We start from the raw sequence: 26,459 nt of genomic DNA, 5'->3' as shown, positions 1-26,459 counted from the left end.
AAGCCTCGAACAGGCCGCCCAAGAAAAACTTCTTCTTACATCGATCATATTATAAAAAAGTTATCAGCAAATGATATACGGATGTCCGCTATAATGATAAAAAATGAATTAAAAGAAAAATATAACGTAGATATTCATGTTTCTACTGTTAAACGACGCTTAAAGGTCCTAGGGTTATATGGCCGAAGACCGGCTAAAAAACCTTTAATATCGAAAAAAAACAGGAAGTCTCGTCTTGAGTTCGCGAAACGGCATATATCGTGGTCAAGTTTAGAGTGGTCTAAAGTTTTATGGAGTGACGAAAGTAAATTTAATTTAATGTCATCTGATGGTATCAAGTATATTCGGCGTCCAGTAAACAAAAAATACGATTATCAGTATCAAATACCCACAGTTAAACATAGAGGTGGTAGTGTGATGGTTTGGGGATATTTTTCACGGTCTGGAGTTGGACCATTAGTTCGAATAGAAGGAAAAATGGGTCGGTTCATGTATGCAAATATATTAAAGTTTCAGATGTTACCATATGCTAAACATCACATGCCAGCTAAGTGGTATTTTCAACAAGACAATGATCCCAAACACAGATCAAAGCATATTAGTGACTTATTAAATCGTGAAAAAGTTAAAGTTCTTGAGTGGCCAAGTCAAAGTCCCGACTTGAATCCGATAGAAAATCTCTGGGAAGAATTGAAACGTAGTGTAAAAACCCAAAATTATTCAAACAAAAACGCTTTGTTTGAAACTCTAAAAAATGAGTGGGATCAAATTCCAATAAGTCGATTACAAAAATTAATCAACTCAATGCCGGAGCGATGCAAGGCTGTCATAAAGGCCAAGGGATATGCTACAAAATACTAATATATTTATTGCTGTAAATTATAATTATGCGTTAAATTAGTTTTTTTTCAAAAATGTCAAAATACTTTTGAGCCACCATTTTCCTAATATTTTAAAAATTAAACTTTCTTTTATTACAAATAAGAACCTCTTTGACACTATTCTGTAGTTTATTCAAAAGGTGTTAAAAAAATAAATAAATGATTGTTGTGTTTCATATTTATTTTTAATTAAACCATTAAATATATTTGTCAAAATACTTTTGAGCGCTACTGTATATTATTTTTCATAAACAGAATTGAAATAACTATAAACAAGCAGAAACTATACATACATGATGGTATAATTACTAACTGTTTTATCATCTGTTAAAATTTTTCTTTAGTTCGACCTACAGAGGGGATAATACTACTCGCGGGAAAATTCAAATTAAAAACGAATAATTTTTGTTATGATCTAAATAATTTATGTATGACATGAGCCCTTAAGCCTTAAGGCATGCTCATTTGGATTTTTCAAACTTTTTATTTATCATTTTGTTATTTTTTTTTGATGATTAAATTTAAAAATAGAAGAATCAATTTTCGAAGGACAATTATTAACATACTCTTGCCAAGTTTAATGATTTTTTGTTGAAAAATTACTTGGTCAAAAAATGTCTCAATATTTTGTCGAAATTTGAATATTCTCTGTCCTACATGTTCTTAAGTCGAAAAATGTTGAAGAGTTAATTGTTTAATTAAGATAAAAAATCTGTATTTTCATCATAATAAGTTAATAAGTGTGAAACTCATTGATTTGAAATAATTGCTCTATTTGACTGAATGATAAATTGTTTTAAATGAATTCTTATATTATTTAATTATTATTTTTATTATTTGATAAAAAAATTTTGATAATTTTTGCGGACAAATTTCCCTAGTTGGCGTGGAAGTATAAAAAATGAATTATGTAAAACTATAATTATAGAATCTTTCAAATTATAGTTCTTGGCAGGTAATACATTTTGTATCTTATCAATGAAAAATAATATTTTACAAAATTAATCAATGCAAAAACATCTGACTCAACGCAAAAAAACAGAATCTGGTTGGCCCCGAAATCATTATTGATCTTAAACATTTCAGTATTATAAATTTGTGAAATCTCGCACTTGAATAAATTTTGAATTTCAATTATTTTCATATGCATATGAATATTATCAGCCAGTGCATGAAAAGTCAACTTGTCTAAATGATTGATAAGACCGGATCGTCAGATTAAAATAAAATATTTGAGATTTATATAAATTAAACTATAAAAAATGATTCTTACTTTATCGTATATTGTTACGTCAATATTATTTTCGGGTGTATTATTGTTGACAATCGTACACTTTTACGTCCATCTAAGAACTCAAGGACGTCTTTGTAATTTGATCCCTGGACCTGGTAAATCGTATCCAATCATCGGCAATTCATTGGATTTAGCAGGACATCCAGGTAAGATAAAAATATTTTTTATTTTTAAAATACTTATTTTACAGCATATTGATGAAATTCTTAGAAGATGTTTGGAATTTTATCAACCGCACATCGATAAAGTATTACCCTGTTTGGAAAATTTGGCTCGGAATATGGCCAGTTGTCACAATCTGTCACCCAGATGATGTTCAGGTAAATTTTTAGTAGATTTCGTAGAAATCTAACTATTGCATTGGCCCTCATGACGGAACTTTTGAAAAATTTTGCTATATATCGACTCAGTTCATCAAGCGAATTCAGAAAATACATATGGTTCAAAAGTTTATGCATATATAAGATATTACCGGCTCTATCTCTTCAATAACTCCCTTAGTTCTGAACGAATTTCCATGAGACGTAATATAAGAATAACATACTCATTTTTTGGACGATTCAAAGATGAAATCTATCGATTAGTTTAGAAATGACAGTAATTCAAAAATTTTTTTAAATCGCAAAAATTTTCACTTCTACCGTATTTCCGTGCAATAACAATTAAACGCGATATCATATTCAATTTCTATAAATCGCATTTGGAAGCTTATTTAATAAACTTTAATTTGCGTACTTATTTATTTTTCTAAATTTACTAGTTTAGGAATGACAACAATTTAAAAATTTTCAAAAATAGCAAAAATTTTCACTTTTACCGTATTTCCGTACAACAACAATTGAACGCGACATCCTATCGAATTTCTGCACTGAAAAAAAAGTATGAGTCTCACACTTATAAATTTCAGTGATATTACAATACTTGGTATTGCGAATATACTTAAACAATATTTGAGTCTCAACGCAATATTTTTAAGCGCTACACTGGAACTCGTTTAAATCATACACCGAATTTGAGCGCCATCGGAAAATTCATAACCACAATACACTCAAATATGTCAATTTTTTTAAATTTTTTATTAATTTATATATTAAATTTTTTAAATTTTATTTATTAAAAAATAATGATTAAACACTAATGTTAGGATGTTACAATTATTGTAATAAAGGTTAACCTCGGTTGACAATGTGTTTAAATTTTACAATATTATAAAATGACATATATGTAATTTTATATTATACCTTACATATATGTAAGGTAATACCTTCAAACACTTGATGATAGGAGGATTAATTCCACTCAGTTAATTTATTTTTCACCCACAGATCTATAAATGATTATTTTTAATGTTAATTATATAAATATTTCTTCTCACCTCCGGGCGGAAAGCGTCAATTTTCCTCCCGCTGCGCTAAACGAAAATGCCGCTTTCCGCCTCCGTCGAGGAGAAAAATAGTATACACACCACGGGCAGTAAATAAGAAAGCCTCAGATCACATGTTTATTGACCGCGGCTTCGCCTCGGACAACAATTACATGTGATCTGAGACATTTCTTATTTTACTGCCCTAGATGTGTAATATACTATTATTTATGCTCTTAAAAACGATGTTTAGGTTAAAAGTATAAACACGGGGAAGAAAGAAGCGAAGTACGCGCTGAGTCTTACGCGGGAACTTTTTTTACTATACTCTCTGAACTTGCAATAGTATCGTACGGAAAATATAAGTCACTCACTTAAACAGAGTATTGCGATAATACTTAAACTTTTTTATATCATATTCGCAATACCAATTCATTAAAGAAGAGTATACTCATAGGACTTAAAGATTTTTTTCAGTGTGTAAATTGCATCTGAAAGCTTATTAAGTAAGCTTACACAGAAAATAGTATATTACACACCTAGGGAAGTAAAGTAAGAAATGTCTCAGATCACATGTAATTGTTGTCCGAGGCGAAGCCGAGGTCAACAAACATGTGATCTGAGGCTTTCTTATTTACTTCCCGTGGAGTGTATACTATTTTTTGCCCTCCGGGCAGAAAGTGGCAACTTTCGTCCCGCTGCGCTAAACTAAGTTGCCGCTTTCCGCCTTCATCGGACAAAAAAATAGTATACACTCCTCGGGAAGTAAATAAGAAAGCCTCAGATCACATGTTTGTTGACCTCGGCTTCGCCTCGGCCAACAATTACATGTGATCTGAGACATTTCTTACTTTACTTCCCTAGGTGTGTAATATACTATTTTTTGTCCTACGAAGGCGGAAAGCGGCAACTTTGTTTAGCGCAGCGGGACGAAAGTTGCCACTTTCCGTCCGGAGGGCAAAAAAAGAATTTCTTGTCTGGAGAACAAAATTCTTGGCTTAAGAAAATTTTCGGGTGCCTGGAGGAAGACCGAAGTAAAAATTTTTCTTGAAATTCTATTCTTGGTGGAAGTAATTTTTTCTTATTTCAAATTATCATTAATACTTGATACAATAAATTTTTATATATAATCAAGATTTTTAGATACTTTAGGGAAGCAGCGCCACTTACTTCAGCTGAGAAAAAAATTTTCTCACCTTGAGAAAATTTTTCTCTTGAATATTTGATACCCATTTTATATTATTTTAGCGTGCAATTAAACATATTGAATGAAAAAAAATGATTCAATATTATATGATCTTCCTATTTGACATGTTAGTCAATAAAAATATTAATGAAAATTTACTTCTATCGAGATATTTAATTTTTTGGAGCAAGAGAGAAATTTTCTCAAGACAAGAAAATTAACTTCTATGAAGAACTAAATTTTTTGGAGCAAGAGGCTAAATTTTTTCAAAACTTTAAGATTTTCTTGACTTGAATAAATTTTCTTCGATCAGGATACGTATTTCTTAAAGCAAGACAATTAATTTTGTTGGAATAAGTGAAATTTCTTGTGTCGAAAAAAAATTTTTTTTTTCGCTCAAGAAAATAATTAGGAAGAAAAATATTTTCTTGGCTCAAGTGAACCTTTTTTTCTGTGTAAATTTGCATACTTATATAATTTTTAAAATTAAATAGTTTAGGAATGACAAACATTTGAATTCTTCGGAATTCTAAAAAATTAGCACTTTTACTGTTTCTTTGAGAAATAACTAATAAATGCGATAACTTGTAAAATTTTTGTGAATTGCATATAAAAGCTTATCAAATAAATTTTAATTTCCATACCTAACCATCAGTCTAGACCAAAATTACTTACTCTAGTTATCTATATTTAATGGAATTTTACTCTTGCATTCGTTTTGGAAATTATTAATTTAGTATTTGTTAGATTCACTATGAAATCTACTTTCATTTCGACTGCCGAATGGTCTTTTTCTTTTTGAATGCAAATGCTTTTTCAACTAATTTAATAAATTGATATATTTATTTTCATTTAAAATTATTGAAGATTCTGCTAACTAGCACAAAAAATCTGGACAAAAGTAACATTTATGATCTACTTCATCCTTGGTTGCAAGATGGATTGCTCCTCCGTGAAGGTAAATAATTATAATTACACAGTAAAAATTACAAGTTTGATTATTAATAAGTATGTATCTATTTTGTATCTATATTTTGGGTACTCAGGAGAAAAATGGAGAAGCCGAAGAAAAATATTGACTCCTGCATTTCACCTGAATAATCTTAGAGAATATATGGATTGCTTTACGAATCATACAAATCATTTGATTAAGAATCTCAAAGCAGAATCGGGTTCAAATGGAGTTATTAAAGAACTATTACCGTTACTTACAAAATTTACTCTTAATATAATACTTGGTACGTTAGTATGCATATATTTATCAGATGATTTTTATAAAATTCAAAATAATGTTTTTTTACTGCAATTAGAATCAATCATGGGCGTTGCAATTGAAGAAAATGATATGGAACAGTACAAGCAATCAGTTTACGAATTTGGAGAAACATTTATTTATAGGTAAAGATTTTATCGTATTAAAAACACTCCATGATTATTCAATTAATTGTAATACTTATTACATTGGTTTATAGATCTTTCAGACCATGGTTGAGGTCGGAATTCCTTTTTAAGTTAACATCTAAAGGTCGACAATATCAAAAAAATTTGAAAGTTCTTCATGGTTTTACTAAAAAGGTATTTAGTTTTTGAAGTATAATTTTTTCAAATCAATAATTTGTTTTTCTTTATGAATCAGATTATCGAAAAACGTAAGCAATATTACGAAGAAACTGGTGGTAAATATTCAGATAGCGCTATGTCAGCAGATGAAAAGGATCTTCAACCTATAAAAGGTATTCAAAAAACTGTTATGAATGTGTGAATATCAGTACTCAAATTGGATTTAAAAAATTTGAAAAATGGTTGACTCTGCAGACTATCACTGTAACTTTTCGCTAATTTCAAGTTCAAGCTCAAAAAAAATTATTTTCATATAACCTCCATTGAAAATGCGAGTTTCAATGCCTGTTGAGCCAACCGAAACTAGTCAATTTCAGACCAATGCGAATGTTACCGGGCAAAAAACATTCATTTTCTTCCCTCGAGATGAAGTTGCAGCTTTATTTTCAATCTTTTAAGACTATCTTTTGTTCATTTTATACCTTTATAATTTACATTCTAACCGTTAACTGTGCTGACCTATTATAATTATGTTGTTAAGTACAAAAAAGAATGACAATTTTACAAATGACGATATAAAATCATTTAATTTACGAATAATAATTAATAAAACATAAACTATTAGTTTCTTGAATTGTAGTTTAATTTCCTTAAAGGGACCCGGTGGTCTAACGGCCTAAAATTTAAGCTATTTTAAAAAATTTTATTTCTATGTGAAGGTAATGCCTAATGCTTTCAAATTTTTTTACACTTATTCTATTATTTATCAACTACACAAAAATGAAAATCAAAACAAAAAAAAATTTTTTTTTAAATTAGAAAAATGGCTCTGAACCCCCTCTTAAAAAAAATGGACCTGACTGGTGGAAGTAGATTGATTTCTCCCTCTGATCTGAAATTAAAAAATATTACTGATTTTTAATTAGTATAAGTATAGTTATCGTGTATACTAGAATGAAAAAAAAAAAAAAAATATTGGACAAAATGGCGCGTAGTTAAAAATATTTTTACGTTAAACTTAAACTTTAGTCTTAAGACTAAAATTAAAAAAAAATTTTAACATTATTTTGATTCATTAGTTACGCTCGAACTTCCTTAATAAGTTTAATAATAAAATTGTATTTTCGCTATTCGTTTGATATCTAGTTCTGGATGGCTCCAGAAGCAGAAACTAGCATTTTAATGCAACTTACATGAAAATTATTTATTTTATTTTATTTATTTATTTATTTAAATAAAAAAAATATATGAAAATTATGATGTGACGCGAGATGAAACACGATTTCAAATTGAGTGATGCCAGCCCTCGGTTTGTTCGGGCACAAAAAAATTGTCAAATTTTCTAAAATAAAAAAAATTTTTTTTTTTTTTTTCAATTAAATAAAAAAAATATAATAAAAAATTGGCCCTGCCCGGGATGAGCGGGAATAATTGTCAAATTAATTGAAGTTTTTTTTGAGAAAAGAAAAATGAAAAAAAAAGTGACCAACTTTGAAAAAATAACGATTTTGCTAAAAAAAAAAAAACGATTATTTTATAGAATTGATCATATTTAATTTTTTTTATGTATTTTTTGGAAAAGTTCATTCAAAAATAAAAATTTAAAAAGAAAAAGGTACCCAAAGGTCAATGTCTAAAAAAGTTATGGCTATTTGAAAATAAAAAAGCCACTTTTTTGGGAAATTCATAACTTTTTTGGGTTCGATGAAAAAATTTGAAAAAATTCTCAAAAATGTTTTTCAAAGGGTAGAAAAGAATGATAAAGTCTCAGCTAAATCTAAAGAGATTGAGTTCAAAAGGAGTCGATTTGGCATGGAATACTACCTATACAAAAAAAAAAGAATTAAAATCATTAAAAAGAATTCAAATTTCATCATTTCCAATTCTTTTCAATCAATATTATCAAACGAAGATGTAGCAGTATTGATAAAACAAGTTCTTAAAAATTTAGAGTTTCGATATTCCTTGAGTGAATTAAACAATTTGATGCGATCGGTCCGACTGTTCAAAAATTATTAGAGGTTTACACATAGCATACATAAATGTGTGGGAAGATAAAAATGATTAATCATAAATTATGTTCAATAGCCAATCAGAAAAGACTTTCTTTTCTGAATATTTTATTCTCAGCTGTTGAACAAAATGAAGATGTCGATGATCAAGGAATTCAAGAAGAAGTTGATGGTTTCATTTTTGCGGTGATTATTAAAAATTTCATTTTTTTAATGATAGTACTGTAATCGTTGATAAATCTTTAGGGTTATGATACTACTGGAATATCACTACTATTTACTATCTTATTACTGGCTGAACATCGAGACATACAAGTAAATAATCATAATCTTTCCTATTTCATTCTACACGCATAAAAACGACTTTGTTGAAATAACAAAAGACGGGATAACTGAAAAATATGTTTTGGTAACAAATAAATGTAGTTATAACAAAAAATCCATTATTTGCATTAACAAAATGTTTAAAGTTATGCTAACAAACTAGTTTGTTAAATCACAAAATCAATTTGTTGCTCAAACAAAATCATTTTGTTGCTCTGACAAAGTGATTTTGTTGCCAAAATATTTTCCAAATCGCCTATAGCTTATTATATTATAAGCATATTTTTAAATGTATTTTTATAAAATTTACTGTAACAAATTTATTTATTATTTCAACAAATTCTCATTTTTATTATTACGAATTATTTGTATTACTTAAACAAATTGTCTTTGTTACTCTAACAAATTCTCTTTGTTATTTTAATAGAATAATTTTAATGTTTCAACATAAAAATTTGTTACACCAACTATAGTATATTACACCCCTTGGGAAGGAAAATAAGTAAAGCCTCAGATCACATGTAATCACATGTTGGTCGAGGCGAAGCCGAGGTCAACAAACATGTGATCTTAGGTTTTCTTTTTTACTTCCTAAGGGCTGTATACTATTTTTTTGTCCGACGAAGGCGGAAAGCGACAACTTTGTTTAGTGCGGCGGGACGAAAGTTGCCACTTTCCGCCCGGAGGGCCAGGTTTTTGCTCGACGGGCAGAAAGCTTCAACTTTCGGCCCGCTGCGCTAAACGAAATTGCCGCTTCCTGCCTTCGTCGAGCAAAAAATAGTATACACTCCACGGGAAGTAAATAAAGCCTCAGATCACATGTTTGTTGACCTCGGCTTCGCCTCGGCCAACAATTACATGTGATCTGAGACATTTCTTACTTTACTTCCTTAGGTGTGTAATATACTATTGTTGTTATAACATATCAATAACTTGTTATAACCCAAATTTTGTTATTTAAACATATAATTTGTTATCCCTATGTTAACAAATTCATTTGTTACCACAACATATCTTAGGTTATTTTAACAAAATTTTTTTCTGCGTGTACAATTGATTTATACACTTTAAATTTCAGAATTATCAATCGAATAAAAACCAATATTTTTGCAATTTCTAAAAATATCAAAGAGCTTTTTTTATAATATACACATTGCAATAACAATTGCATTAATATTTTATAGAATCGGGTAAGAGCAGAAATTGAGGAAGTACTAGCGGATAATAATGGACAAGTAAATTTTGATAATATCAAACACTTAACATACTTGGAATGTTGTATCAAAGAATCATTGAGACTTTATCCCTCAGCCGTACTTATATCGAGGAAAATTCAAGAAGATTTAGTGTTAAGTATGGATAGTTTTTTTTTTTAAATAATATTTATTTCTTCTTAATCAAATAACAAATTATTAAAGTCAAATTTCGATTAATTATTGAATTTATTAATTATTTCAGAGCACTGTTACGTGCCAAAAGGAACGATTATAATTCTTCGAATATTTGACACTCATCGTGATGCTAAATTCTGGCCACGTCCGAATGTTTTTGACCCAGATAGATTTTTGCCTGAAAACTCAGTAGACAGACACCCTTTTTCATTTATTCCATTCAGTGCTGGTTCACGCAATTGCATTGGTAGATCTAACTTATCCAATTTTCTGGAAAATATATTGAATGCATAATTAATGGACGAGCTTAATTATTTCAGGCCAAAAATTTGCAATGCTTGAAATGAAGACTTTCATGGCTGGTCTACTTTACAACTTTTATTTGGAACCTCAAGAAACTACCGCGAATGTACGTTTCACTCCTGAAATTGTAATAAGACCGGCTCATCCAGTTTATGCCAAATTTGTGCCAATAAATAGAGATAGTAGTTAATTTTATACATAGAAAGTATTGACGAAACAGGTCTCCAAAATATTGTGGGAATAATTTTTTCAATTATTTTAAGAGTTCCGATCATATAGGTATAAATGGATGAAAAAAACGCGGTCATTCAAAAATAAATTACTATTAAATTAAAAAAATTACTTGATTTTATGATTTTACCCAGTTTATGGAATTTCTCAGAATTTCACTTATCTTATACGCACACTTGTTCAATGTTTTTATATAATTATAATTATAACCAACTTATAATTATTCACTGTAAAATTCAAAAAATTTTCTGCTTAAGTCGAAAAATGTTGAAGATTTAATTGTTTAATTAAGATAAAAAATCTGTATTTTCATCAAAATGAATGTGAAACTCATTGATTTGAAATAATTTCTCTATTTGACTTAATGATAAATTGTTTTAAATAAATTCTTATATTTATTCAATTATTATTTTTATTATTTGATAAAAAATTTTGATAATTTTTGCAGACAAGTTTCGCTAGTTGGCCTGAAAGTTTAAAAAATGAATTACATAATTATAAATCTATATTCATAGAATTTTCAAATCATAGTTCTTGGCAGGTAATACATTTTGTATCTTAACAATGAAAAATAATATTTTGCAAAATTAATTAATGCGACAAAATCTGACTCAACGGAAAAAACAGAATCTGGTTGACCCTTAAATCATTATTGATCTTAAACATTTCATTATTTTAAATGTGTGAAATCTTGCACTTGGCTAAATTTTGAATTTCAATTATTTTCATATGCATATGAATATTATCAGCCAGTGCATGAAAAGTCAAGTTGTCTAAAAGATTGATAAGACCGGATCGTCAGATTAAAATAAAATATTTGAGATTTATATAAATTAAACTATAAAAAATGATTCTCACCTTATCGTATATTGTAACACCAATATTATTTTTGGGTGCCATTTTGTTGACAATCGTACACTTTTACGTCCATCTAAGAACTCAGGGACGTCTTTGTAATTTGATCCCCGGACCTAAATCGTATCCAATCATCGGCAATTTAATGGACTTAGCAGGACATCCGGGTAAGATAAAAATATTTTTTATTTTTGAAATACTTATTTTACAGTATATTGATGAAATCCTTAGAAGATATTTGGAATTTTTTAAACCGCACATCGATTAAGTATTACCCTGTTTGGAAAATATGGGTCGGACCAACCCCAGTTGTCACAATCTATCACCCGGATGATGTTCAGGTAAATTTTCAGTAGATTTCTAACTATTGCATTGGTCCTCATGACGGAACTTTTGAAAAATTTTGCTATACATCGACTCAACTCGTCAAGCGAATTCAGAAAAAATTTTGGAAAATCCAAAACGGCACGCCTCATAACGTTCATTCATTTTTTAAGAAAAAAATTAATTGTGTAATTGATTAAAAAAAAAAATTATAATTAAGTAATTTCTTACAGAGTATTTTTTATTTTTTTTTTAAATATCAGCGCCCTTTTTTCTTGTCATATGCGCACGCAGTCTAAAAAAATCTAGCTTGATCAAGTGGCGCCATAGTTTTCACGTGACAAATCAGAAAAGTTTGTTTGGCTTTGTACGGTTGTATCGTAGTGAATTATAAAAAAATTCAAATAAAAAAAAAAATACGTAAACTAAGCCACTGATATGAAATACGGACCCAGTTCATCGAATTCTTAAACTAATAAAAAAGGTCCGGTCTTGAAATATCAATTTGTTCGAGAGTAATCGTTGGTACATCCAAAATGGGGTGACATCCTGACGTCCACGTAAAATTTTTTTCAAAACGTTTTTTTTTTTTCAAAATAACAACATGAAATGATTTTAGAAAGCAAAAGATGGTTTGATTTAAGTATCTTTTCGGTGTACATCTACTTATATCATTGTATAAGTGTATTATGGTTGTGATAGAGGCATTTAAAGATCACAAAAATTGCTTGACCTTGACGAGTCGAGTATAAAGCACAACCTCACGCGCTTCGCGCTATGAGGTGTGCAATACTTGTGGTTCATATGTTTATGCATATATACGATATTACTGGCTTCGTCTATTCTATAACTTTCTTAATTCTGAACAGATTTCAATGAAATGTTACATACCCATTTTATAGACAGTTCGAAGACGAGTCAAATCTATCGATGAGTTTAGAAATGACAGCAATTCAAAAATTTTTGATAATCGCAAAAATTTTCTATTCTACCCTATTTCCGTGTAATAACAATTTAACGCGATATCATATTAAATTTTTGTAAATTGCATCTTAAAGCTTATTAAGCAAGCTTAAATTTTCATATTTATATATTTTTTTAAATTGAATAGTTTAGGAATGACAAACATTTGAATTCTTCGGAATTCTAAAAAATTAGCACTTTTACTGTTTCTTTGAGAAATAACTAATAAATGCGATAACTTGTAAAATTTTTGTGAATTGCATATAAAAGCTTATCAAATAAATTTTAATTTCCATACCTAACCATCAGTCTAGACCAAAATTACTTACTCTAGTTATCTATATTTAATGGAATTTTACTCTTGCATTCGTTTTGGAAATTATTAATTTAGTATTTGTTAGATTCACTATGAAATCTACTTTCATTTCGACTGCCGAATGGTCTTTTTCTTTTTAAATACTTTTTCAACTAATTTAATAAATTGATATATTTATTTTCATTTAAAATTATTGAAGATTCTGCTAACTAGCACAAAAAATCGGGGCAAAAGTAAAATTTATGATCTACTTCATCCTTGGTTGCAAGATGGATTGCTCCTCCGTGAAGGTAAATAATTATAATTACACAGTAAAAATTACAAGTTTGATTATTAATAAGTATGTATCTATTTTGTATCTATATTTTGGGTACTCAGGAGAAAAATGGAGAAGCCGAAGAAAAATATTGACTCCTGCATTTCACCTGAATAATCTTAGAGAGTATATGGATTGCTTTACGAATCATACAAATCATTTGATTAAGAATCTCAAAGCAGAATCGGGTTCAAATGGAGTTATTAAAGAACTATTACCGTTACTTACAAAATTTACTCTTAATACAATAATTGGTACGTTAGTATGCATATATTTATCAGATGATATGGAGAAAATGATATGGAACAGTACAAGCAATCACTTTACGAATTTGGAGAAACATTTATTTATAGGTAAAGATTTTATCGTATTAAAAACACTCCATGATTATTCAATTAATTGTAATACTTATTAGATTGATTTATAGAACTTTCAGGCCATGGTTGAGGTCGGAGTTCCTTTTTAAGTTAACATCTAAAGGTCGACAATATCAAAAAAATTTGAAAGTTCTTCATGGTTTTACTAAAAAGGTATTTAATTTTTGAAATATAATTTTTTCAAATCAATAATTTGTTTTTCTTTATGAATCAGATAATCAAAAAACGTAAGCAATATTACGAAGAAACTGGAGGAAAATATTTAGATAGCTCTATATCACCAAATAAAAAAGATCTTCGACCTATTCAAGGTATACAAAAAACTGTTATAAATGTGTGAATATTAGTACTCAAATTGGATTTAAAAAATCTGAAAAATGGTTGACCCTGCCGACTACCACTGTAACTTTTCGCTAATTTCAAGTTCAAGCTCGAAAAATTACTTTATTATGAAATTTTGAGCTTTTAAATCTTACAAATATAACTTTTATAACTTTTCGAACTCAAAAATCTACTCTGAATAAGGATATCGATTAAAAAGAATTGAAAAGTGGTCGCTCCATGCAAACTGTACATTTATACGGGGAATTACACCCCAAATTGTTGCTAGAAAAATTTTTTCTTCGATTTTCGAAATTTTTGCGATATTTTTTTTGTATCCATCAAAAAACTCCTTTCGATAAATATACAGATTTTTTCGAATACTTGTTAAAGATTTCGACGATTGAAAAAAAAAAAACCCTTTCTTGTTGTTTTTCACTCACAACTTCTATAAAAATGGCCCAAATTCAATCTTTTTTTTGTTTTTTCATGGGTTTTCCAAATAATTAAAAAATATTTTTTTTTTTAATTTTTATGTGTATTTGCTTAGTTTCGAAACTTCAAAGTCGTTTTCTGAAAATCATGCATATTTTGATCTTCCTGAAAATTTTTTGTAATAAACTACTATATTTTTTGCAACTTTTGAGCCCGATCCGATGGTGGGATCTTCATGGCAACTAATTTTTTTCGATTTTTGAAAAAAAATTTTTTCTACTTATCATCAGTTATCAACAAAATCTCAAAATTTATCTCAAGGGATTTTGAATGGATATCCAAAAATTTCAGGAATCAAAAAAAAATTTTTCAAACTACGATTTGGAATGGAATGTCTCATCACAGTAAAAAATTTTACATCAATGCGTCAAAAAATTTTGTGTTAAAAATTTTTATGTTCAATATTTAACACTGTTTTGTGTTAATTTAACACTTTTCTGTGTTAATTGAACACAATAAATGTTAAATTTACACATAAAAGTGTTAAATATTTAACACAAAATTTTTCGACGCAATGACGCAAAATTTTTTACTGCGACATTGCGTGCTTAATGCAAGAAGAGCGCATAGCTACAGGTTAATAGGGATCCATGCTAAAAGGGCGCATAAAAAAATGTTTGTTGTCATTCTTTCTAAAGTCACTCAAAACACAAAGGTCTGTAAAAAAGAAATTCGAGCATCCTAAAGCTAAAAGGGCGTAACTCAAGACATGCGCCCTTTTAGCTTTTAAAAAAATTAGGATGACGGTTGACCCGAAAGGCCATCCCTTCAACTTCCCGCTCATTTCGTTCTTAAGCGCTCAAAACTACACATTACGTTTTTTAGCTCTTCGAGCTCAAAAATATTATTTTTGTGTCAATTTGAGCTCTTCGAGCTCAAAACTTTAATAGCAGTTTAATAAAACACAATTTTTTGAATTTTCAAACGGCAATAACTTTTGAATGAATGAGCCGATTTTCACACGGTTGGCAGTATTCCACGCAATTTTTGAAGTTCCATGAAAAATTTCCAAGTTTAAATCGATCGAGCCAGGAATTTTGAAGTAATTCCGAAGAAACACTTTTTTCGGTTTTCTTTCGACAACGATAACTCACGAACGAATCAACTGATTTTGACCGGGCTTGCAGTGATCAACGTAGTTTTTTTTATCTTAAAAGCTGATTAGATTTTGGAATTGATCGGTGGATCCGTTTAAAAGTAATTCCAAAAAAACCTCATTTCAAAAAATTTTTTTTTTGTAGTTTTTTTGAGATTTCTCAAAATCTACTAGTTCGAATCGGTCCAAATAGTATTCAAAATCTAAGTTTGGTCAAGCCCTTCAAAAGTTATAAGAGGGTCACATACATAAATCCATACATACATACACACACACACACACACACACACACACACACACACACACACACACACACACACACACACACACACACAATACCGAGATACGACACGAAGAATGGTCCAAAAGAGTATGATATTACCGGAGGTGTACCCCAGGGTTCCGTTCTGGGTCCACTTCTGTGGAATGTCATGTATGATGGCCTGCTGAGACTGACTCTTCCAAGAAGTGTCAAGCTTGTTGCATATGCCGATGATGTAGCTGTCGTAATCGTTGCTAAACACCTAGATGAGATAAACCACATGTCCGGTATCACCTTTGAGAAAGTTAACCGGTGGATGGACTCAATGAATCTACAACTGGCTAAACAGAAGACTGAGGCTGTGCTTATTACCAGCAGAAAAGTGATAGAGACCATAAAGCTGAAAGTCGGAGAACAAGAAATCACATCACAACCATATATCCGATATCTGGGAGTGATGCTTGGTGCCCGACTCAACTTTAAGCAGCAAGTCGAACACGTAAGTGCAAAAGCATTAGCAGTGGTAGCTAGCTTAGCACGACTGATGCCAAATGTTGGAGGCCCGAAGTAGAGCAGAAGACTACTGCTATCATCTGTAGTCACATCACTGCTCACTTACGGAATATCTATCTGGGCGGACGCACTAGAGAAGCAAGAATCATGGAGAAAGGCTGGACCAGTCTACCGTCTGAGTGCCTTAAGAGTAGCGAGCGCCTTCCGCACAATAGCTATGGAAGCAGTGTGTGTCATTTCCGGAACTTTGCCTCTCAGAGTCTTAGCTGAGAAAAGACAGATCCTTTACTAACGAAAGAAGTCAACCACACTAAGCGCTGAGGAGCTTAGAACAGAAGAACGGCAGAAGAGCATAAGTCGTTGGCAACTACAGTGGGATGCCATGGTGAAGGGTAGGTGGACGCATCGCCTCATATCAAGGATCAACGTTTGGCTAAACCGGAGTCACGGTGAGGTCAACTATTATCTTACGCAGATGTTATCAGGACTTGGCTGTTTCCGGGCGTATCTCCACCGCTTTAAGCATGATAATTCCCCAGAGTGCCCGTCCTGCCCAGGAGTCATTGAAGATGCAGAGCACGTCTTCTTTGAGTGTCCACGTTTTTATCCACAGCGAGATGAGCTGGAGAATATCCTGAAGAGGAAAATCCAACCAGAAACAATAGTAGAAGCAATGCTGTCATCAGAGGCTGCCTGGAACGCCACAAACACGTTTGTCACGGGAGTCCTCTCAGACCTGCGGTCCATAGAAAGAAGAAGAGCGAATGACGCCAATTAGAAGGAGGAAAGAATAACACCTTAGCCACCAGAAGAAAGAGCAGTAGCTAGATCCTCCCCTCACGAAGTAATGCCTAACAGCGGTTTCCATGAGGGATTAGGGGAAAGAGGAAAAGGGGTTTAGGGTTTAGTGGGTAGGGGCGCTAGCGTCGAGTTTTAGTATGACACTGCGTCGAGTCGCCACATATCCAGGCCAAACAGCTATGCCTAGAATTTGTAAAAAGGATTCCCCCCCCTTAAAAAAAAAAAAAAAAAAAAAAAACACACACACACATACATACATACAGACATACGGGCATCATCGCGAAAACAATCAGGGAAGCTTCCTAGGACCTCAAAATGTCAAGATCTGATGAGAACTCGATTTTCGAAAAACGGGGTAAAACCAATAACTTCCAGATTTTTGAAAATTTTCAATTTTCTTAGCGGGAAGTTAAAAATAGTGACTAAAGCTAAAAGGGCGCATAAAAAAATTTAAGTTTTTATAAATATTTCGATAAATAGTTACACAAGACATGAAATAAAAAAAAAAAAATTTCTTAACAGCCAGTCTCTTATGATTGCAGCTTTATTTATATTTCTCTCCTACACGGAGAAAAAAGTATTGCTATTACCACGATACAGTATAGTGATGATCACGATCCCCGCATGACTATACTTTAGATGCGCATATGTCCAATCTAGTGGATCGTGATTATCACGATCCACATGGATTCGGATATTGAGTGTCTATATTGCTATGGTTTATAGATGATTAGTTGTCTTGAATTAAATATTAATTATATTTTATTGCAGATTATTATTTTTAACTTCCCGCTAAGAAAATCGAAGATTTTCAAAAATCGGAAAGTTATTGTTTTCACCCCGTTTTGCAAAAATCGAGTTTTCATCAGATTTCGACGTTTGAAGATCATAGGAAGCTTCCCTGACTACTCCCGCGAGGTTGTCACTGTGTCTATATGTGTATTAGTATTAATAGAAAGTATTAATAGAAAGTATTGACGAAACAGGTCTCCAAAATATTGTGAGAATAATTGTTTCAATTATTTTAAGAGTTCCGATCATATAGCTGCAAATGTATCAAAAAACTGCGGTCATTCGAAAATAAATTACTATTAAATTAAAAAAATTACGTGATTCTATGATTATACACAGTTTTGTGGAATTTATCAGAATTTCACTCATCTTACACGCACACTTGTTAAATGTTTTTATATAATTATAACCAAATTATAATCATTTACTGTAAAATTTAGATAATCTTCCTCTAAATTCGAAAAATGTTGAAGAGTTAAATGTTTAATTAAGATAAACATCTTTTATTTTTATAAAAATAAGTATCAAACTTTTTTTTTTTGGTTTAAAAAAGGTTGTTTATTTTGTTTGTTTATCTGTGAACATAATTAAGTAACAAATACATTATAAAAACTTATTCACTTTTTTTAAAAATTGAAGATTTTAGTGGTTTTCATATGAAGCGTCTCTCTAAAAAACAGTTATATTAAAAAAAATATTAGCTTGAAAATGCTTGTTATACAGTGACTATTAATTAAATAAATAAAAATATGATGGAGAAAAAGTTAATTAAAAAAAATAATAATAATAATAACCATCAAAACTATCGATAAGTATCAAACATTGAGTTGAAATAATTGCTCTGTTTGACTTAATGATAAAATGTTTTAAATAAATTTTTATATTTATTCAATTATTATTTTTAATATTTGATAAAAAATTTCGATAATTTTTGCAGATAAGTTTCCCTAATCGGCCTGAAAGTATCAAAAATGAATTACGTAAAACTATACTTATAGAATTTTTCAAATTATAATTCTTGGCAGGTAATACATTTATATCTTAACAATAAAAAATAATATTAGGCAAAATTGATAAATGCAAAAAAATTTGACGCAACGCAAAAGAAACAGAATTTGGTTGACCTCAAAATCAATATTGATCTTAAATATTTCAGTATTTTAAATGTATAAAATCACGCACTTGACTAAATTTTTAATTTAAATTATTTTTATATGCATATAAATATTATCTGCCAGTGCATGAAAAGTTAAGTAACCTAAAAGATTGATAAGACCGGATCGTCAGATTAAAATAAAATATTTGAGATTTATATAAATTAAACTATAAAAAATGATTCTCACTTTATCATATATTATTACATTAATTTTATTTTCGGGTGTATTTTTGTTGACAATCATACACTTTTACGTCCATCTAAGAACTCAAGGACGTCTTTGTAATTTGATCCCCGGACCTAAATCGTATCCAATCATCGGCAATTTCTTGGACTTCGCAGGACATCCGGGTAAGATATATATTTTTGATTTTTAAAATACTTATTTCACAGTATATTGATGAAATTTTTAGAAGATCTTTGGCATGTTGGACGGCGCAATTTGATTAAGTATTACCCTGTATGGAAAATTTGGCTTGGAATATGGCCAGTTGTCGCAATCTGTCACCCGGATGATGTTCAGGTAAATTTTTTCTTTTTAAATGCTTTTCAAATTAATTTAATAAATTCGTGTATTTATTTACATTTAAAAATATTGAAGATTCTGCTATCTAGCACAAAACATCTGGAGAAGAGTTTAGCTCATGATCTACTTCATCCTTGGTTACAAGATGGATTGGTTAATTCTAAAGGTAAATAATTAATTACAAAGTAAAAAAATTAGGAAAACGGTTGACCCTGAAGGCTATCCCTGCAACTTCCCGCTACTTTTGTAATTAAGCGCTCAAAATTGCACTTATTATGTTTTTGAGCTCTTCGAGCTCAATAATATAATTTTCATGTAATTTTGAGCTCTCCGAGCTCAAAAGTCTGATAGAAGTTTAATAAAACACTATATTTTTCAAATTTTCAAACCGCAATAACTTTTGAATGAATAAACCGATTTTCACGCGGTTGGCGGCATTCGACGCAGTTTTTCAAATTCTATGATACATTTGTAACACAAATTAATAAGACCGGAAGTTTCGGTGTAATTCGAAAAAAACACTTTTTTTCGATTTCTTTCGTGAACGATAGCTCACGAACGAATCAATCGATTTTGACTGGCTTGGTGGCGATCGACGTGGTTTTTTGAAGTTGAGAGCCGATTAGTTTTTGAAATTGATCGGTCAAGCCGTTTGAAAGTTATTAAAAAAAAACCACATTTAAAAAAATTTTTTTTCGCAGTTTTTTTAAGATTTCTCAAAATCTACACGAAAAAAAGTAAACTGTAATATTCACTCGGATTCCGGTTAATTTTTACAGTTTCAAACAGTAAACCGGACATCAGGGTGGCAAAAATATAAATATTACAGAACTTAATGTAGAAAGTATAAAAGCCACAATTTATAATTTAATATCCAAAATAAGTGATTAGTAGCTGTCACTATAGTAAATAACGACTCTTTCATCTTAAAAATTACAGTTTCAAACAGTAAAAATTATCATTTCAATATATAGTCCATATAATGAGGAGAAGGGGAACTCAGATGAAAGAGAAGGGGGTCCCACTCTGGGAAAATTTAACATTTGAAACAGTAAAAATTATACTTTTAAAATATAAATTTTACCAGCCCGAACAAGTCAATAATTACAGTTTGATTTTTAGCGTTGCGTTTAAAATTTACCATTTTACTTTGTAAATATTGACGTTGCTTGTATTAGAAATTTACTAACTTTATTTTATACTTTTTACATATCATAACATCATTTTTTAGGTACGAAATGATAAATATCAAAGTCTGAATTGTTAATTATTATACTTTAACATTTTAGACATTTACATAGCGAATATTACTGTTTGAAATAGTATTTTCTTCCATGTAAAGAGTAAATTGTAACGTTTAAATGGTAAATATTATAAAGTGAATAGTAAAATCACGATTTTACTGTTTGAAATGGTAATTTTTAACAGTTGATCACTACTTATTATAAATCGACTGTTATTTATTACAGTTTACTTTTTTCCGTGTATCGATCCGAATCGGTCCAAGTCGTATTCAAAATCTAAGTTTAGTCAAACCCTTTCGAATGACACCAACCGCTGTTAAGTCGGTCAAGCTGTTCAAAAGTTATGAGAGGTTTACATACACACACACACACACACACACACACACACACATACATACACACACATCCATACATACATACAGACATAGTGACACCCGCGCGGGAATAGTCAGGGAAGCTTCCTATAGGACCTCAAAACGTCGAGATCTGATGAAAACTCGATTTTTGAAAAACGGGGTAAAAACAATAACTTCCCGATTTTTGAAAATTTTCAATTTTCTTCGCGGAAAGTTAAAAAAGACAATTCGGCAGCCGAAATAGAAGTAGATTTCTTGAATAAAAAAAAAAACATATTTTTTATAAAATAATATTAATAATAATATACAACTTCTGTTACAATAAAACAATAACATCAAAACGAATGCAAAAGTAAAATTTTATTAAATCTGTCTGAGAAAGTAGGTAATTTTTGGCCGAGGCTAAAAGTTAGGTATCCAAATTAAACCTCTGAGGCCGAGATGGGACAAACTGAGCTGCGTGGCACCGAAGTAGGGAGCGTGTAAAGTAAATGTAGAAGGGGGCGTTTCACCAAGAGTGGGGGAAACGCCCAGAAGCCTCAGAGGGTTAAAGTTTATTCAATAAGCTTTCAGATGCAATTTACGAAATTTTCACAAGTTATCGCCTTCATTAGGTATTTCGCAAAGAAACAGTAAAAGAGCCAATTTTTAAGGATTTCGAAAAATTCAAATTACTGTCATTCCTAAACTATTTAATTCAAAAAAATTAGGAAAACGGTTGACCCTAAAGGCCATCCCTGCAACTTCCCGCTGATTCCGTCAATACATGACCGTTTTTTTTGAGCTCTTCGAGCTCAAAAATTCAATCTGTGTGTTGTTTTGAGCTCTCCGAGCTCAAAAGTCTGATAGAAGTTTCATAGGACACTATTTTTTGAATTTTCAAACCGCAATAACTTTTGAATTAATGAACCGATTTTTACGCGGTTGGCGGCATTCTACGCAGTTTTTTAAGCCTCATAAAGAATTTCTAAGTTTCAATTGGTAAAACTATAAATTTCGGAGTAACTCCGAAAAAACACTTTTTTCGGTTTTCTTTCGTTCACGATATCTCTCGAACGAATCAACCGATTTTGACCGGATTGGCGGCAATCGACGTGGTTTTTCAAGGTTGAGAGCTGATTAGTTTTTGGGATCGATTGGTAGAGCCGTTTAAAAGTTATTCCAAAAAAACCACTTCTGAAAAAATTTTTTTTTAGATTTCTTCAAATTTCTCAAAATCTATCCGTCCGAATCGGTTAAAATTTTCAGGAAATCTAACTTTGGCAAAGCCCTTTCGAATGGCACCAACCGTGATGAAATCGGTTCAACCGTTCAAAAGTTATAAGAGGTTTACATACTTACTTACACACACACACATATATAGACATAGTGACACCCTCGCGGGAATAGTCAGTGAAGCTTCCTAGGACCTCAAAACGTCGAGATCTGATGAAAACTCGATTTTCGAAAAACGGGGTAAAACCAATAACTTCCCGATTTTTGAAAATTTTCAATTTTCTTAGCGGGAAGTTAAAAATATATAAGTATACAAATTAAAGCTTGCTTATTAAGCTTTCAAATGTAATTTACAGAAATTCGATAGGAAATCGCGTTTAATTGTTAATGCACCGAAATACGGTAAAAGAGAAAATTTTTGCGATTTTTGAATTGCTATCATTCCTCAACCATTTAATTTGGAAAAATAAATAAGTATGCTAATAAAAGCTTATTAAATGAGCTTTTAGATCCAATTCACAGAAATTTAATATGATATCACGTTTAATTGTTATTGCATGGAAATACGGTAAAAGTGAAAATTTTTGCGATTTTTGAAAATTTTTGAATTGATCTCAATTCTAAACTAATCGACAGATTTGGCTCATCTTAGAATTTAACGTCAGAAATCATTCTAGGAATGAGTATGTTACGTTTTATTGAGATTCGTATAGAATTGCGGGAGTTAAAGAAGAGACAAGGCCGGTTATATCGTATATCTACATACATAGATAAACTTTTGAACTACATGCATTTTTTTAATCCGCTTGACGAGCTGAGTCAAAATATAGCAACATTCTTCAAAAGTTTCGTCATGATGAGGACCAATGCAATAGTTAGATTTCTGTGAAATCTACTAAAAATTACAAGTTTAATTATTAATAAATATGTTTTTATTTTATATCTGTTTTGGGCACTAAGGAGAAAAATGGTTAAGCCGAAGAAAAATATTGACTCCTGCATTTCACCTGCATAATCTTAGAGAGTATATGGATTGCTTTACTAATCATACAAATCATTTGATCAAGAATCTCAGAGCGGAATCGAGTTCAGATGGAGTTATTAAAGAACTATTACCGTTAGTTACAACATTTACTCTTAATATAATAGTTGGTACGTTAGTATGCATATGTTTATAAGATGATTCTGATAAAATTCAAAATCATGTTTTTTTACTGCAATTAGAATCAACCACGGGCATTGTAATTGTAGAAAATGATACGGAACAGTACAAGCAATCACTCTACGAATTTGGAGAAACATTTATTTATAGGTAAATATTTTATCGTATTAGAAAAACTCAATGATTATTCAATTAATTGTAATACTTATTACACTGATTTACAGATGTCTCAGACCATGGTTGATGCCGGAGTTCTTTTTTAAGTTAACATCTAAAGGTCAACAATATCAAAAAAATTTGAAAGATCTTCATAGTTTTACTAAAAAAGTATTTAATTTTTGAAATATAATTTTTTCAAATCAATAATTTATTTTTCTTTTTGAATCAGATAATCGAAAAACGTAAGAAATATTACGAAGAAACTGGAGGAAAATATTTAGATAGCTCTATGTCAGCAAATAAAAAAGATCTTCAACCTAGTCAAGGTATTCAAAAAGCTCTTATAAATGTGTGATTATTAGTACTCGCTCCATGCAAACTGTATTTATATACGGGGCATTCCATCCCAAATTGTACAGATTAAAAATTTTTTTTTGATTTTTGATATTTTTTAGTGTCCATCAAAGAAACTCCTTCCGATGAATTTCAAGACTTTTTTGATTACCGGTTAAAGATTTCAAAATATGAAAAAAAATCCTTTTTTTTTTTTATTTATTCTTCGCTTACAACTTCTACAGAAATGGTTCAAATTCAAACTTTTATTTTTATTTTTTTTTTCTCTTTATGTTTTGTTCCCAAGAATGAAAAAATAATTTTTTTATAATTTTTCTGAGTTTTTTCTTAAAAAGAATTAAAATCATTAAAAAGAATTCAAAGTTCATTATTTTTTATTCTTTTCAATCAATATTATCAAACAAGGTTATAGTAGTATTGATAAAATCCCTTCTTAAAAATTTAGAATTTCGATATTCCTTTAGTGAATCAAACAATTTGATGTGATCGGTCCGACCGTTTAAAAATTTTGAGAGGTTCATACAACATGCATAAATGTTTGAGAGGATAAAAATTTTTAATTATAAAATATGTTATATAGCAAATCAGAAAAGACTTTCTTTTCTGGATATTTTACTCTCAGCTGCTGAACGGAATGAAGGTGTCGATGATCGAGGAATCCAAGAAGAAATAGATACTTTCATTTTTGCGGTGATTATCAAAAATTTCAATTTTTAAATGAGAATAGTCTAATCGTTGATAAATCTTTAGGGTCATGATACTACTGGAATAGCATTACTATATATTATCTTATTACTGGCTGAACATCGAGACATACAAGTAAATAATCATAATCTTTTTTATTTCGTTCTACAATTGATTTATACATTTTAAATTTTAAAATTATCAATCGAATAAAAATAAATATTTTCGCAATTTCTAAAAATATCAAGGAGCTTTTTTTATAATATACACATTGCAATATCAATTGCATTAATATTTTATAGAATCGGGTAAGAGCAGAAATTGAGGAAGTATTAGCGGATGATAATGGAGAAGTAAATTTTAATAATGTAAAGCACTTAAGATACTTGGAATGTTGTATTAAAGAAGCATTAAGACTTTATCCCTCAGTCGCAGTTATATCAAGGAAAATTCAAGAAGATTTAGTGTTAAGTATGGATAGTTTTTTTTTTTTTAAATAATATTTATTTCTTCTTAAGGTAGTTGTAGCGTGATAGGCATTTCAACAGAAAATTATGAAATTTTTTTTATTGAAAGATAAATATATTAATAATTCACTACCAAAATTTCAGATCAATTGACCGCACCGTTTTTGAGTAATTAATTTTTGAAATTGCATCTTTTACACGTAGCGGTATAGAGAGATGATAAAGTTAGTATGAAATTATTTGCATCACTCGAGTGGTATGGAAGATTTCATACTAACTTTACCATCTCTCTATACCTCTACGTGTAAAAGATACAATTTCGAAAATTAATTACTCAAAAACGGTGCGGTCAATTGATCTGAAATTTTGGTAGTGAATTATTAATATATTTATCTTTCAATAAAAAAAATTTCATAATTTTCTGTTGAAATGCCTATCACGCTACAACTACCTTAATCAAATAACAAATTATTAAAATCGAATTTCGATTAATTAGTGTATTTATTAATTATTTCAGAGCACTGTTACGTGCCAAGAGGAACGACTGTAACTCTTCAAATATTTGACACTCACCGAGATGCTAATTTCTGGCCGCGTCCGAATGTTTTTGACCCAGATAGATTTTTGCCAGAAAACTCAGTAAACAGACACCCTTTTTCATTTATTCCATTCAGTGCTGGTTCACGCAATTGCATTGGTAGATCTTATTTATCCAATCTTCCGGAAAATATATTGAATGCATAATTAATGAACGAGCTTAATTATTTCAGGCCAAAAATTTGCAATGCTTGAAATGAAGACTTTCATGGCTGGTCTACTTTACAACTTTTATTTGGAACCTCAAGAAATCACCGCCAGTGTACGTTTGATTCTTAATCTTGTAATAAGACCGGCTCATCCAGTTTATGTCAAATTTGTGCCAATAAATAGAGATAGTGGTTAATTTTATACATAGAAAGTATTGGCAAACCAGATCTCCTAAATATTGTAGGAATAATTGTTGCAATTATTATAAGAATTCTGATCATATAGCTGTAAATGTATCTAAAAACCGTGGTCATTCGAAAATAAATTACTATCAAATTAAAAAAAAAATTTGATTTTATAATTTTATCCAGTTTTACGGAATTTCTCAAAATTTCACTTATCTTACACGCACA

The 26,459-nt window shown here is 30.2% G+C and overlaps 2 protein-coding genes across 2 annotated transcripts; both read left to right on the top strand.

Annotated features, from left to right (window-relative positions):
• The first annotated feature begins 2,143 nt into the window (after positions 1–2,143).
• LOC123267242 (cytochrome P450 4C1-like) lies at positions 2,144–10,504 on the top strand. Its single transcript, XM_044731797.1, has 10 exons — positions 2,144–2,321; positions 5,581–5,682; positions 5,771–5,962; positions 6,035–6,122; positions 6,197–6,299; positions 6,361–6,457; positions 8,373–8,482; positions 9,805–9,973; positions 10,079–10,258; positions 10,332–10,504. The coding sequence occupies exons 1-10, from the start codon at positions 2,144–2,146 to the stop codon at positions 10,502–10,504; spliced, it is 1,392 nt and encodes a 463-aa protein (XP_044587732.1).
• Positions 10,505–13,272: 2,768 nt separating this feature from the next.
• Positions 13,273–26,349, top strand: LOC123267240 (cytochrome P450 4C1-like). Its single transcript, XM_044731795.1, has 13 exons — positions 13,273–13,293; positions 13,911–14,007; positions 19,546–19,655; positions 19,734–19,824; positions 23,434–23,625; positions 23,698–23,785; positions 23,860–23,962; positions 24,024–24,120; positions 24,729–24,838; positions 24,899–24,967; positions 25,135–25,303; positions 25,817–25,996; positions 26,070–26,349. The coding sequence occupies exons 1-13, from the start codon at positions 13,273–13,275 to the stop codon at positions 26,240–26,242; spliced, it is 1,500 nt and encodes a 499-aa protein (XP_044587730.1). The 3' UTR covers positions 26,243–26,349.
• The last annotated feature ends 110 nt before the right edge of the window (positions 26,350–26,459 follow it).

This window comes from Cotesia glomerata, linkage group LG6 (genome assembly GCF_020080835.1).
Source record: "Cotesia glomerata isolate CgM1 linkage group LG6, MPM_Cglom_v2.3, whole genome shotgun sequence".
In the NCBI taxonomy this organism is placed as follows: Eukaryota; Metazoa; Arthropoda; class Insecta; order Hymenoptera; family Braconidae; genus Cotesia; species Cotesia glomerata.
The sequence above is the reverse complement of the archived record's forward strand: the minus strand, read 5'-3'. Positions and strand labels throughout refer to the sequence as shown.